General features: G+C 54.9%; 1 protein-coding gene across 1 annotated transcript in view; it reads right to left on the bottom strand.

Annotated features, from left to right (window-relative positions):
- EGF (epidermal growth factor) overlaps positions 1–14,698 on the bottom strand; it is a 59,336-nt gene that overhangs the window by 30,573 nt on the left and 14,065 nt on the right. Inside the window, exons 6-13 of the mRNA XM_027765827.1 lie at positions 14,573–14,681; positions 13,452–13,651; positions 8,175–8,300; positions 6,832–6,954; positions 3,838–3,964; positions 2,943–3,058; positions 1,525–1,674; positions 983–1,034 (exon numbers count right to left, since the gene is read on the bottom strand). Of these exons, the coding sequence (XP_027621628.1) occupies positions 983–1,034; positions 1,525–1,674; positions 2,943–3,058; positions 3,838–3,964; positions 6,832–6,954; positions 8,175–8,300; positions 13,452–13,651; positions 14,573–14,681 (1,003 nt within the window). The remainder of the gene's footprint in view (positions 1–982; positions 1,035–1,524; positions 1,675–2,942; positions 3,059–3,837; positions 3,965–6,831; positions 6,955–8,174; positions 8,301–13,451; positions 13,652–14,572; positions 14,682–14,698) is intronic.

Below are 14,698 nucleotides of genomic sequence, written 5' to 3'. Positions count from 1 at the left end.
GACCCGCCTCTCCTCGGTTCAGAGCCCGGTTTGCAATGCAGCAAGGGCTGTGGCGGAATGCGTGTCCCGTGGCGGGTTACAGTCCCCCGCTCACCGCAGCGGGACCTGGTCTCACTCCAGCTCTCCCACCTACGGCTGACTGCCGGGACCACCTCGATTAACCCGCTTTTCTCAGCTGTAGTCTCCTCCGGTTGGACTAGATAACCACCCTCACCCTCCACCCCCGCTCTGCTGTGTCCCCCATCCCTGCAGGGCACACAGGTCTCCCCAGATCTTGCTAAAATGTGGATTCTGGGCCAGCGGCCAGGGGTGGGGCTGAGAGTCTGCATTTCTAATAAGCTTCAGGTAACGTGGGTGCAGCTGGTTACAGACCGCCGCTTGAGTAACAAGAAAGTAAGAACGTGAAGCAGAAATGAAACGCACATCCCTTAAAGCTCATCCTAGGTCTCCTGTTCGTAAAACCCTGACTAGCAGCCAGCAGGTGGCGCTGGTTAAGGTGTTGGAATCCCACAGCCAACCATGCTTTGAGTTGAGTCCTGGCTCTGGTGGCTTGCTTTCTCACTTCCCCTCTCTCTCTGCCTCTCTCTGGTCAAATTAAAAGAATATATTAACAATAACAAATACAATCAAGTAAATAATTCTTTATAAAAATACTGACTGTGCAGGAGAAAAAATGTTTTGCAATAAGTAAATAATCTTGAACTGATTTTTAAAATTCATTTTCTTTTCTGTTAATGTCATTGTTCTCTGGAGCCATGTAAATTCAGTTTAGGGAAAAGAAGAAAGGGCTGCTTGCTAGTGTCTAACTTTTACTTATGCAATAGTTCTGTTTGCTTGTCATTCCACATCATTAAACACAATCGGCTGGCTTCATTCTTTCACTTCTGGCCAGACTCTCAGAGCAGGAAACACAAGAGCACAGAGTTTATAAAATTCTAGGGACGGACGCAGCATCCGGCAGTGCGTGAGTACTGACCGTTACTGGGCGCGCAGCCTCAGAGTCATGACGTGCATCATTGCAAGCACGATCCGATCTAGCAACGGAGCAGGCGGGCGGCCGTTACCGCACAGGCTCTAAGTCAGACACAAGGCATGGCGCAGAGGGGTCATTTTACACACAACCTTGTGGACGCTGGCTGCCGTCACCGCGTGAGCCACATGACTTCTGCTTTCTGATTTGCCGGCATAATAGGTCAGGAAGTCCCTTGTCAGTGACAGAGTCAGTGAATCTGTGACCCGCTCCTTTCTACGTCCCGACCCCGACTTCTCCCACCAACAGCAAACAATGGAAACGCTATCAGGGAGCTGCTTTCATCAGGGCATCGAGCAGGGCTCCCTGCACCCTCTGCCAGGAGGAAACCGAAGTGCAGGCCCCGGGATGGAGGACCGAACACAGCAAGAGCCAGGTTGGGTTGTGGCGGCAGGACAACCCTGACAGCCCTTCACGCGGGGCTCCCTGTCTATATTTAACCCGCCCTGCACCTAATCCTCTGGGCTCTGTCTGGGAGCACACCCGCGCTGGTCAACAGGACCTCACCTTGTTTTCCACAGGGTCGTAATCGAGGGCCAGCACGGTCCCCGCGGGCTGGCTAAGCAGGGTTCCGTAGTCTGTCCCATCGAAACGCATGTGCCGGATCTCCTGGGAGCTGGCGAACAGCAGGAACGGCGGCGGTCCTGGTGAGCAGAGGGGACAGGGCTGCACCAGCGCAGGGTGGAACCCAGGGGCGGCTCCGCCTTCCCTCCACTCCCGCAGCCCATCTCTGAGCCTCCCAGCAGCCTGGGGAGGTGAGGACCCCGAGCCACCTTCTCTTCCAGGAGCTGATGCCTGGCCGGAACTCAGAGCTGCATTCTCTGCTCTCAGGGTGTCTGCTTTTTTTTAATTTTAAAATTATTATCATTTCTTTCTATTTTTTTTAATATACAGCAAAAATTACAGAAGTTTTTTCAACAGAGAACTCTACGTTCTTTCATCTTGTAAGTGTCTCTTCCCTTTGTCTGCTTTGAAAGCACCAATCACATACAAAGGGCTGGCAGGAACGCAGCTCCCTGGGCCAGGCGGGGGCTGCAAGCCCGAGTCACACGGCCTGGGCCCTTAAGACGAGTGGACTGTGCACAGCCATGTCCGAATACGCCACCCCCAGCTGGCCCTCTGGTTGCTGTGAGGACCAGAGTAAGGTGCTGCTGAGGCCGGGGAGGCCGTGGCTCAGGCCTCGGGCACAGCGCACAGGAGATCCTGAGGTGCCCGATCACTGCAGAGGGAAGCTTCGGGAGAGAGGAAACCGCTCCAGCGTAAACTGAGGGGTCCCAACCACTGCCCGACACCAGCAGACGCCACCACAGCTGAAGGTGCGGCGTCTTCGTGAATGCTGACACGGGGACAGGAGTATGAGTGTGACAGCCAGCACAAGGGGACAGCAGACCGAGTGGCACATATGACTCGTTATCCATGGAGCGTGTGAGGATTATTTTGGTCCTGAGCTTCTCACACACCAAAAATGCCAGACCCAGTATCGTGGCACATCTCTGCTGAATGGTAACTGACGCAGAGATATTCTCCGGGGCCGACCGTGTAGCCTGGTGGGGAAGAGGCGGATCCCACACGGGTGGCCACGAGTGAGGTCCACCCGGCTGGAAACATGCCGGCACCCGTGCGTGTCCCAAGTCCTGAGAAGACGGAAAAACGGAGAAGGGACTGTGGCAAGGCCACGCCCCGGGGGCTTTCTCTCTCTCTCTGTATCTCTCTCTGGTGAGTGCATGCCTCGTCTAGCAGTTGAAAAAAAAGAGAGAGATTCTTCAAAAGCAAGACGGCGTATGTTGACGTTGGATACATTCGAAATGAGACTTGGCACCCAGAAGCCGGAGCAGTCCGACCCTCTGCCTTCCCTCTAAATGCCAGGTTCTCAAGGACCCGTCCTCAGGCGCTCCCTCGAGGCAGTGCTCACCTGGAGCTGTGCAGCTTTTGTTGTCCGGCCGGAGGGCATACCCAGGAAGGCACCGGCATTCCCAGGACGCGAGGCCAAGAGGGAGGCAGAGCTGGCTGCACCCGCCATTGAACAGCCTGCCAAAGACATCGCCGGGTCAGGACGCGAGCCACTCAGACGGGGCCGGTGTCATGGCAGGGGGCGGGTCCAGCACATGCTGATGGCTGCAACCCCTTCCATGGCTGGTCACATGACCGACCACAGTCAGGGCCGTCTCTCGGAGGTTAGGAGCAAATACTCCACGGCCCTCCTGTCCCAGAACCCAACTTCCTGAACATTCCAGCAGCCTGGCCCCCGGTCCCACCCGGGTCCTACCCCAGTCCAGAGCGAGTGCACCGGCACCTGGCTGGGTACAGACGCAGCTGGCTTTGGCAGCTGGCCGGACTCTCCTGAGTGACAGGGTCCCCTTTCTCACAGTGGGAGCCTCTTTCATCTTCTCTATTAAAGAACCAAAAAGCCCACACAGCTGCCCTGCTAACTTTTAGTGCCATCTGGCCTCCTACGTGCTCAAGTCCTGGTGAGGACCTGAGAGGCCCGTGTGGGCCTGGCTGTCTAACCCAGGAGGCTCCATCCTTACGTGGAGGGGGCAGAGACTGGGGAGGACGAGGGCGAGTCCCAGGCCACAAGGCCAGTAACGGCGCCCCTCAGGGCCGTGGAGCCCCAGTGCCCCGCCGGTCACTGCTCGGTGCTATCTGCAGAAAGCTTTCTAAGCCCTCAGTTTGAACGTATATTCACTTTGTTGCTTAAATATCTTTCAATGTGAGTATTGGGAACTCTATTCTCTCCTGGCTTGAAAATCGGTGTTCAGGTCTCGCTCAGGAAATGTGTATTTTCAACGAAGAAGAGGTAAGCAAGCTCACCACTGCACGTCTTCCCGTCGGCCTCGAGCACTGAGCCTTCAGGACAGAAGCACGTGGGCCCGCCTGACGTCAGAACACAGCCGTAGCTACACTCGGTCACGTTGCGTGGACAGGGAACTAATTCTAGCCAATGAAGACCAAGGTCGAGGTTAGAGTTAAATCTCATTTCTGGACGTTTCTACAATCACCGTGAATAAAAATGCTGTTCTGAAAAGTGTATGTTAATGAAAGAGCGAACATTGATGAAATGCTTTGATAAAGACATTAAAAACAAAAACTTCAAATCTAAAAGAATTTTAAAAGATCTCTGATTTTGGAAAATGACTAGTTTCCTCTGAATGTCTTTTGTTTCAAATCCAATTTTAAAATGTATTAGTCATCAAAATTGCAAAATATTTTTTAATTTTATTATTTTTTTGAGGGATTTTTGCTGTAGGGTCCATGTGCTCGCCAGAGAGACAGAGACAGAAAGCAAGAAATCACCCCCCGGGGTTTGGCCACACCGCAATCCCTTCTCCTCCATTCTCTTCTAGGAATTTTGGGCACGCACACACGCATGCCCAGCATGAGTTTTAAGCTGCAGGGTCCAGGACTTGAACCACAGTTGACTACATGGGAGTCCAGTGACGTAGCTGTTACACCCTCTGCTGGTCCCAAAATTGCAAAATATTTTAAATGGAACTCAACCCAATGCCACTCAACTTCATCTGGAAAACAAATTGCATGTGTAAGAAAAACCAGGAAATTGCGTGAGTGTGTTAGGTGTGGGAGGTAATGACAGGCTGTTAAGAAATATGAAAAAGCATGCGGGCTGGCCCCATGGCCTAATAGCTAAGGGACCAGGACCCCACATGGCCAACTGCAGTTCAAATCTCAGCCCTGGCAGCTTGAAAACCATTCCGGCCATCTGTGTATGCCTGAAATACCCACAGGACTGAGAAACAGAAGAGAAAGGATTGCCGCGTGACCACGCCCCAGTGGGGTGCTCTCTCCCTCTTCTGCTCTCTCTGTCTCTCTCTGGCAAGTGTTTGGGCCTCCTGGAAATAAAAAAAAAAATAGCAAGATGAATGTACAATAGTTAAAACAGTGAGGAATCGGTGCAGGAGTAGAGGAAGGGTAACATAAAAGGCAGAAACCTCGTGTTGGAAAGGACTGCTTCGTACAGGACGCCCTGGGGGAGGTGTTACTTTAAATCCGCAGGTGCGGGAGGATCAGCCAATGAACAGATGAGAAATAATCGAGCAACACTTGGGGCAGTTAATCCCTGCCAATGCCACTGCGGAACGCATTCCCGGTACACAAAAGGCTTCTGCTCTGTGCCATGGAAGTTAGAAAAGTTCTAAGAACCAGTGGGTGCGTATGGGTGTCGTGCTTGGCACACATGGGCCCTGGAGCACCTTATAAAAGTGTATGTTAATGAAAGAGCGAACATTGATGAAATGCTTTGATAAAGACATTAAAAACAAAAACTTCAAATCTAAAAGAATTTTAAAAGATCTCTGATTTTGGAAAATGACTAGTTTCCTCTGAATGTCTTTTGTTTCAAATCCAATTTTAAAATGTATTAGTCATCAAAATTGCAAAATATTTTTTAATTTTATTATTTTTTTGAGGGATTTTTGCTGTAGGGTCCATGTGCTCGCCAGAGAGACAGAGACAGAAAGCAAGAAATCACCCCCCGGGGTTTGGCCACACCGCAATCCCTTCTCCTCCATTCTCTTCTAGGAATTTTGGGCACGCACACACGCATGCCCAGCATGAGTTTTAAGCTGCAGGGTCCAGGACTTGAACCACAGTTGACTACATGGGAGTCCAGTGACGTAGCTGTTACACCCTCTGCTGGTCCCAAAATTGCAAAATATTTTAAATGGAACTCAACCCAATGCCACTCAACTTCATCTGGAAAACAAATTGCATGTGTAAGAAAAACCAGGAAATTGCGTGAGTGTGTTAGGTGTGGGAGGTAATGACAGGCTGTTAAGAAATATGAAAAAGCATGCGGGCTGGCCCCATGGCCTAATAGCTAAGGGACCAGGACCCCACATGGCCAACTGCAGTTCAAATCTCAGCCCTGGCAGCTTGAAAACCATTCCGGCCATCTGTGTATGCCTGAAATACCCACAGGACTGAGAAACAGAAGAGAAAGGATTGCCGCGTGACCACGCCCCAGTGGGGTGCTCTCTCCCTCTTCTGCTCTCTCTGTCTCTCTCTGGCAAGTGTTTGGGCCTCCTGGAAATAAAAAAAAAAATAGCAAGATGAATGTACAATAGTTAAAACAGTGAGGAATCGGTGCAGGAGTAGAGGAAGGGTAACATAAAAGGCAGAAACCTCGTGTTGGAAAGGACTGCTTCGTACAGGACGCCCTGGGGGAGGTGTTACTTTAAATCCGCAGGTGCGGGAGGATCAGCCAATGAACAGATGAGAAATAATCGAGCAACACTTGGGGCAGTTAATCCCTGCCAATGCCACTGCGGAACGCATTCCCGGTACACAAAAGGCTTCTGCTCTGTGCCATGGAAGTTAGAAAAGTTCTAAGAACCAGTGGGTGCGTATGGGTGTCGTGCTTGGCACACATGGGCCCTGGAGCACCTTATAAATAAATAAACAAACAAACAAACAAAAAGGGGGCTCCAAGGTAAGTCTGACGCAAGCTGCCGAGTAAGGACTACCCCAGGCTTAGAACCATCAGTGAGCAAGGGTCACACATCTATACCCCTAAACACCCCAGGAGGACAGAACGGACGCCGAAGGTGCCCTCTGGAGCTCACAGACGTGGCAACGTGGCCTGATCTCACACCGCTTGCCTTGAAAAATCACAACGTAACCCGCAGATGTTCAAATACTAAAGGTAAATGAGAGCTTATGAAATACACTTTAAAAATAAAGAAAAATAAAAGTAATAAAGCAAAGAAAGAGATTTCGGAACCAACGTGTAGGTGCCTACAAAGGCAGGCCACCGAGAACCAGGCGGCAGCGCGGCGAGGACTCACGGTGGCAGCGCCGGCGGTCGGGGAGCAGGGCGAAGCCCGCGGGGCAGGTGCAGTAGTAGGCCCCGGGGGTGTTCTCACAGCCCAGCGTGCAGCCGTGGGTCCGCAGCACACACTCGTCCACGTCTGCAGAGGAGGGCAGCACACGGAGTCTCAGCTCCCAACACAACCTGCGCTGGCGGGAGGTGGGCAAGGAGAGTCTCCTGCTGCTTACACCCTGAGCCTGAGGGAGGGGCTGGCTCCCCTCCGGGAGGGCTGGACACAGCCCAGTTCCCCTTGGAACCGGTGCAGAGGCAAACCCCGCACCCGCGGAAAAGTTCAAGTCAGACCTGGGGTGCTCCTGGCCCAGCCCGCCCAGATCAGGGCCCCGGCAAAGGCCGGGGTGGACGGAGTCGGGGACCTGCCGGGGTGCTCTGTGTGTCTGTCTCTCTCTCACTCGCTCACACTCACGGAAGAAGTCAGTAAGCTTAAATCTATCTATCCCAGAGAAAAAGGTGTGCTATGCCCCTTGAAAAGAAGTGGGCCGCCAGGTGAGTCAGGGACTCTGGACAGCTCCTGACAGGCCCAGGACAGAGCCTTTCCGCCGTGGGCTCCTGTGGTCCTGGCCGGGCAACTGTGTCTCCACGCGTGGCTCCGCCCGGGGCCCAGGGCAGAGGGCACCGTCAGCACCCGTGGGGCTGCGTCTACCCCAGGACTCCCCGCTCATGCCCAGATGTGCGCACACCCCGGATCCTCCATGCCAACCCTCCCCGTGCCTTCAGGAGAAAGGACGACTCTCGCAGCTCGCCAACGGCCGTCAGCCAGAGGGGAGCCCCGAGAGCCGCAGCTTCAGTTCCCTAGGCTTGGGTTCCCCCTTTATTCATGATAGAGCTCGTGGGGGAGATGGGAAAGAGGGAGAGGGTGGGGAAAGAGAGGGGGAGAGAGGAGGGGGGAGGGGCAGAGAGAGGGAGAGAGGAAGAGAGGGAGAGAGATGCACGGTGCACAGGCCTGGTCCACCCCTCAGCCCGGGCAAACGGCCTCCCAGCACCTGCGTTTTGCTGACCATGCAGGGGTTCCCAGTGGTCACCCGTGAGACCAGGCCTCTCCGGAGCAAGCCCTTCCCGGGGCCCCAGGGAGCCACCCCTCTCCAGTCTTCATGGGGACAGGCTCGAGTCACAGGCCCTGACCACCTCCAGCCTGGACGCCTGGGCCGACCCTGCGCTGGTTACCCCCGTGGGGGAGGCCGGTCCGGGTCCTGGTTGGAGAGCCCCTGCGTCAGGCGGCCGCGCACCGGGACAGGGGAGGGCCCTGCGGGTACTACACAGGCCCCGCACAGCGGAGGGAGTGACCACTTCTCCAGGGGTTACCTTCGCAGGCGCGCCGGCCCTGGCTCCATGCGAACCCCTCGGCACAGGCGCCCTCCCGCGTCCCCGGCTGCTGCGTGCACGCGCTGCCACCTCCGCCACCGCCACCCGGCTCGCAAAGCTTCGGCTCTGAAAGGGAAGGGCCATGCTTTGGCAGGGCATGAGGCCTTTGTGGCTCTTAAGTGTGGCAAGTGGTTCAGGGCTCTGGATTCCAGCATGGCCCACCATGGTTCGAGTCCTGGACCTGGCAGCTTGCTGTCCTGCTTTCTCTCTCTTGCTCCTTCTGTCCCTCTCTTGTCAAATTGAAATAAATAGATAAATAAGGTTAAATAAAATTTTAAAAAGAAGACCTCTCCCCCTAACATCAGCCAGGGGTCACCAGAGGGTGCACTGGAAGCCCGTGGCTGTCTAGGAAGGCCAGACTAACCACTTGGTCTAGGCTTGGTGACTTGGAACCGCAGCCTGAGGGAATCCGTTTTGGTTTGGTCTGTAGGGCTTGGAGCAGGAGCTCAGATCAAATCCAGGCCTCCCCTAAACCTTCGTTAGTCGTTGTCCGCTGACAACAAAGCAAGACTCAGTAGAAACAAATTCTTGCCCCCTCGAGAGCATCCCTCGTGTGGGCCGTGCTCCCGTGGAGTTCCCGGCTGGTAAGTCAGTGCAAGGCCCAGGAACCTGCGGGACAGAACCCGGAGGGCCCCGGTGCCTTAGGGAAGCGCTGGTCCGGGGCCGGCATCGCAGGTGGCTAAGCACTGTGCACGGGGAGCTGGCCCACGTGTCTTGCGAAACAGCCAGCATCCCTCTCTGGGAGGCCCGTGCAAACACTGCCTGACGTGCAGAGGAATCCCTCCACCTTCATCTGTCACAAGTAACACTCTCAGCCAGCGCGTCGTCTCCGGCCGGTCCGGTCCGCCGACACGACCTAACGGCAGCTTGGTCTTACCAGCTCCCAAACGACTGCCGTTTCACTGCCCACACCCACTGATGGACTTTGAAGGGCCATTTGGATGTTGAGTCTAAAAATGCTGCTTCTAGGGACCAGCCGATGGCATACTGGTCACCTCGCTGGACTCACATGTAGTAGACCGCAGTTCGAGTTCCAGACCTGGTGGCTTAAAACTCATGCTGGGAGCGTGTGTGTGCATGCCCAAGATCCTGAGATGAGAATGGAGAAGATTCTGCGGTGTGGCCAGCCCTCTGGGAGATGATTTCTTGCTTTCTATCTCTCGTCTCTCTCTGTCTCTATGGTGAGTGCATGCGCCCTATAGCAAAAATCTCTCTCTAAAAAAGAATGATAATAATAATTAAAATGCTCTTTCTTGTATCTTGTTTCTTCGCTTTGGTTTTAGGCCAAGTGTAGATAGTCATGTTATTTTCCACATTTTTACACTCTTCACTTAAACTGTTAACATTTCACTAAGCAAAATTCAAAATAAAATGGCCCAAGTTTAACAGTAAATGGCTGAAATCAGAAATTTGAAATTTATTGGAGATGGATTTCTTTTTATCCCTTCTTTTTATGAGAGAGAGGGCAGGAAAGAGGAAGAGAGTAGTGGGTTTTTAAACTGGGTCCTGTCCCCCTCCCCCGACCTCCTGCCTCAGCCTCCCAGCTGGGATTCTGGGCACTCCACAGCCATATGCTCGGCCCTTCTCAGACGTCCGCAGACGTCCGGTGTTGCCCTTGCCGGTTCAGCCTGGGGCCCCGCTCCTCCCGCCTGGCCTCCAGAGTCACCAACGGCGGGCTGAGGTCTGACCAGAAATCAAACCCGTGCCCCCCAGTGGCTGCTGCCTGTGGAGCAGAGCGTCTGAGCAATGAATTCCCAGAAAAAGGGATATGTAATATTTTTAACTTTAATTTTTATAAAATTTACAAATGCACACCACAAAAGCCCAGGACGGTTTCCAAGAAGCTACACTTTCTTGGAGTAAGAACACCCGAGAGGCTGTGCTTCCTCTGAGAGCCTCAGACAGGCCTTCCTGCCCCGGTGGGATAAGTGGCCACCGAGGAAGAGTCAGGAAAACCGAGTCCTGCCCTGGCCTGCCTTTCCCAGAAATCGCTTTATCTTGATCCCGCTTCCTGACCCAGGATGCAAGCGCTGGAGGAGACGGGCTCTGAGATCCTGCCTCAGAAAGAAAGCTCTATGGCTCTGAGCTAAGCCGAATTAAACGCTGTGGCAAATCCCTCCGGCGTTACCCCGAAGACTCTCCAGCCTTAGTTCCGGGTTCAGTATGGGGAGGGGCAACCTGACTACTGAGGCGCGTAGGTCACCCCTCGGCGCAGGGATGTTCTGTTCTGGAGCCGGCACTGCTCACTGCCCCTGAGACCCCTCCAGGGCTGTGCGTGCCCTTCCAGCACCACCACTCCCGTGACGGCCCCCATGCGTGCACCTCTTCTTCACTGACTGGCAAGCTTCTGAAGACACCCCACTCACCCGACAGTCCTCGGCACCCTGGCCAGCGTCTGCCTCCTTTATGACGGAGGTGGACAGGACCCCCGGGAATGGGCATGAAACCTGGGATTGGGTCCCCCCTCGCCGACTCCCTTCCTGGGTGTCCCTGTCATTTCCAGCTGTCCTCGGACGGAACTCGGATTGTCAGGCTGTGCTAGCCGGGTGCTGTCCCCGCGGCCGCTGGTGCTGAGGGTCTAACAACCCTTCTCCCCAGGGCACCTCGCTCCTCTGGGACGGCACAGGGGCGGCAGCAAGGCTCCCTGCCACGCGCATGTGCTGCCGTGCGGCCTGACTCAGACACGCCACTTCCAAAGGTCACCACGGGAAGCCGGAACACGGGGATGGAGGTGATGCCTTTGCATAATCTGCTTCACCTGCTGTTCTCCAGCTTCAAACTAGGCCAAACCCGCGTCCGGAGTGCTGCGCCGACCTCAGCGAGCACCGTCCCGGCCCCGCCACGGCTGCCCTCCCTGTGCGGCCGCTCAGAGCTCCCCGTCGTGGGCACGGTGCTCACCACCAGCAGTGCCCTCGGGGACGGCGGCCAGTGCCACGCACTCACCGGCTTCAGCACAGCCACACAGTCTGCGGCTCTCCCCCAGCCAGGCCGGGAGCAGCACGCTGGGTCACCATCCTGCCGCCCACTGGCCACACCTTTGCTCTCTACCTCAAATTCTGGGCACGACCTGCTCCTCCACCACGCCTCTCGTCGCTCCCATTCAAGCACGCCACTTCTGCTGTCCTTGGACAAATATTCGCACCCTGGCACTCCGCTCACCGCGGTGAGATGGGAGTGACACCTCTAAGGCAACTCCACGGTCACCAAGTGCTCACGACCACCTTCCGCTGGGCGGCAGAAAGGTTAGCCTCCACTCTGCGGATGAGGAGACGGGTCTGGCAGGGCTCCCCACCCGGCCTCAGACCTTCTCGCAGCACTGTGTGTGTGCGTGTGTGCGTGTGTGTGCACTTGTGCATGTATCTCTATACGTGTACGCACAGGTAGGACTGGGGTTTACGATATTCCTATGAAAACTCAGTTGTATTTTCGGTTCATTTGCATAGAATCTTTTCCATTAGCAGGGTCTCGATCATGGCTGCTCGAGCCCCTCGTGAAACATACGTGAGCAAGGAACCCAAGGACGGCCACGCTGTGCTAGTGAGGTTCCCAGTCACAGCAAAGAGTCACCCGCAAGGATCCGACTCCGTGGTGTCCCCACCCACCAGAGCCCGTAAGAATCAAGCGTACACAGACTGACGGCCTCGCAGCAGCTAAAACAACTGCCCCTCGGCCACCCACGCTGCGCGGCAGAAACACCGCGATCCACAGCACCGAGGCCGCACGGGACGAGGTCCTGAGGTCTCCCTGGGCTTGGGTGGCTTTACGAGACACCTGCTCCCGTGTGACCTGTCATACTCCTGGTCTGCTGTAGGACAAACTTTAGTACACGCACATTGCCGGGTGGCTGTCCACCCCCCCAGCCCCACCAGGGAGTTGCCAGCGTGGACACCATATCCAGGAGGAACTGACTGGCCTCTGGGGACCCTGGAATCAGCCCGCAGAGAGCCTGACAATTACGAACCGCCTCCCTGGGGACAGCTGCGTGTTTTCACGTGACACACGATCGAGAGGCCGTGGGCCCGGTAAAGGACCCTGCTCTCTAAGGTACTAAGACAACTTAAACCTAATTCGTGTGGCCAGAGTCACAGTGCTCTTGGACTCAGACATGCTCTGCACTTGAAGTGACGTGAAGGTCACCCCTGGTCAATAACAGCTGATCTCCAAAGCCAGCTGGCCTCCAGCCCTGGGTCTGTGTCCCTCACTGTCAGGAGTTTCTGGCCCGATTCCACTGTGTGCCACACTGAACGTGCTCTTTAGTGAATCGCTGGGCATGTTTTCTACAGTTCACGCTTCCAGTTTTCCTACTGAACTCCCTGCCAAAGACGCTGAGTCGAAGCAAAAGGCCAGGAGGAGAGAATGTTTATGGTGAAGGGCGGTGACCGGAGAGACTGCTGGTCAGTTACCGAGCTGCGTGGGCCTCCCACTCCCCCGGGAAGGAGCGAACACCTGCCAGAGTCGCCCTGAGGCACCCACAGGAGAATGCTCTGGAACCCTAGCTCTCATAGGACCGTGGAAACAGCTGTGGTGAGGGACACTCGTACGTCCTCATCCGCAGGAGCCGGTGGTCATTGTGCTGAGAGCCGCACCCCTGGGACGGAGGCGTGTCTGAGGACAGGGGACACACTTCCCCGTGGGGATTCCTGGCAGCCATCATATCTGAGCTCCCATCTAGTGACAGTGCGGCCACCAGGTTGCCGCCACTGGATGTGCAACAGCCCACGAGAGCTGGTCCCACAGCTCTTGCTGAGAACTGGAGTACGTGGGTTCGAGGAATGAGTGATGGACGACGTGTAACCTCTGAATGAGGCCGTCGTCTCTGGGATTCATTTTTGCTGTTCCTCGTTATTTCATCGAAGGCATAGTCATGACAGAAGTTAAATTAAGTTTCTAGCTGGTGTTTTAAGGATCCAGATGAAGTCAGGTCACCGTTGGTTCCCGACTGAGGGCGTAGGGGACAGCAGGTGGCCTGCCCGGTCCCACTCACCCACCGCGCGTGCCCTCCTCCCCTCCTGTGTTCAGCCATCCCAGCAGCTGCGTCTGTGGCAGGTGGGGCGGGCCCCTGGGTGCCTCCCGCGCATGTAGGAGGGACGTGAATACTTTCCGCCTCACTCCTGTCGCTGTCTTGTTACTGGGGTCTGTTTCAACCAGGAACTGAAGAGAATTGAAGAAAAGGTGCCCCCCACCCCTAAGTGAGCAACAGGAGCAAGCGGGACTCACCGGAGCCAGGGGTGCCACGCCCCTCGGGCTGCAGCAGCGGGTGCACCACCTCAAGCTCGCCAGGCGGTGCCCGGGAAGGGCCGAGGCGCATTCTAACCAGATCCTGCCCGCTGTGCTTGTCGGCTACCCAAACTGTCTCCTCTCTCCATGCTGTGTAGACGATGTGCTCACCGAAAAGGGACATTGCAGACAGACTGTGCCTAAAGAGGAACCAGGAGAAGCACATACAGGCATGTGTATATACACAAGTATGTATACATTTAAAGGATGGCAGAATGTTTGTCTTTGGCTTATAAAAGTTTCACTTCAGGAGCCAGCTGGTGGTGTGGTGGTTAAGGGCACTGAACTCTCACATGGCTGACCGTGGTTCAAGTCCCGGACCTGGTGGCTTGCTTTCTCACTTTCTCTCTCATTCCGTCCCTCTCTGGTCAAATTTTAAAAAAAGGAAGGAGGAGAGAAAGAAGAAAGAAAAAGAAGAAGAAAAGAAGAGAGAAAGAGAGAGAGAAAGAAAATTCAGAAAAAAATAAAAAAAAAATAATTTTTTTTTTGGGGGGGGGGGGGAGGGAGGTTTTTTCTATAGGGCACGTGAGCTAGCCAGAAAGACTAAGAGAGACAGAAACAGAAAGCAAGAAATCATCTCCCGGAGGGATGGCCACGCCGCAATTCCTTCTCCTCCATTCTCCTCTCTGGACCTTGGGCACGCATGCACATGCGCCCAGCATGAGTTTAAGCCACCGGGTCTGGGACTCAAACTGCGGTTGACTACATGGGAGTCTAGCGACGTAGCCATTATGCTAACTGCTGGTCCCTCAATAAAATAATTCTTAAAAAAAAAAATTCACTTCATTTTAATTTATCATCTGCAACTTAATTACCCACTTTTTATTTATCTTATTCATGATAGAGCCCGGATGTGTGCTCAAGAGACAGAGAGAGAGAAAGAAAGAAAGCATCCCCACCCAGGTCCAGTCCCTGTGGTTCCTGTCCTGGCCCTCCACATCAGCAGGGTTTTGGGCACACGTGCAGTGTGACTTCAGGCTGACCGGGGACCCTGGCCAAGGCCAGCCCGTGTCCTGCCTCACCCAGGTCAGTTTGCGGCCAGCTCTGCCCCCGGGCTGGGCCTCAGCTGCGTGACCGGTTCCTCGAAAGGTCGAACGTGTGTCATAACGACCACGGCTTCCTCGAAAGGTCGAACGTGTGTCATAACGACCACGGCTACTCGGCAGCTCCCTGCCCCGGCGCTGCCG

This window comes from Tupaia chinensis, unplaced genomic scaffold, assembly GCF_000334495.1.
Source record: "Tupaia chinensis unplaced genomic scaffold, TupChi_1.0 Scaffold139767_1, whole genome shotgun sequence".
Taxonomy (NCBI): Eukaryota; Metazoa; Chordata; class Mammalia; order Scandentia; family Tupaiidae; genus Tupaia; species Tupaia belangeri.
This window is presented reverse-complemented; position numbering and strand designations above follow the sequence as displayed.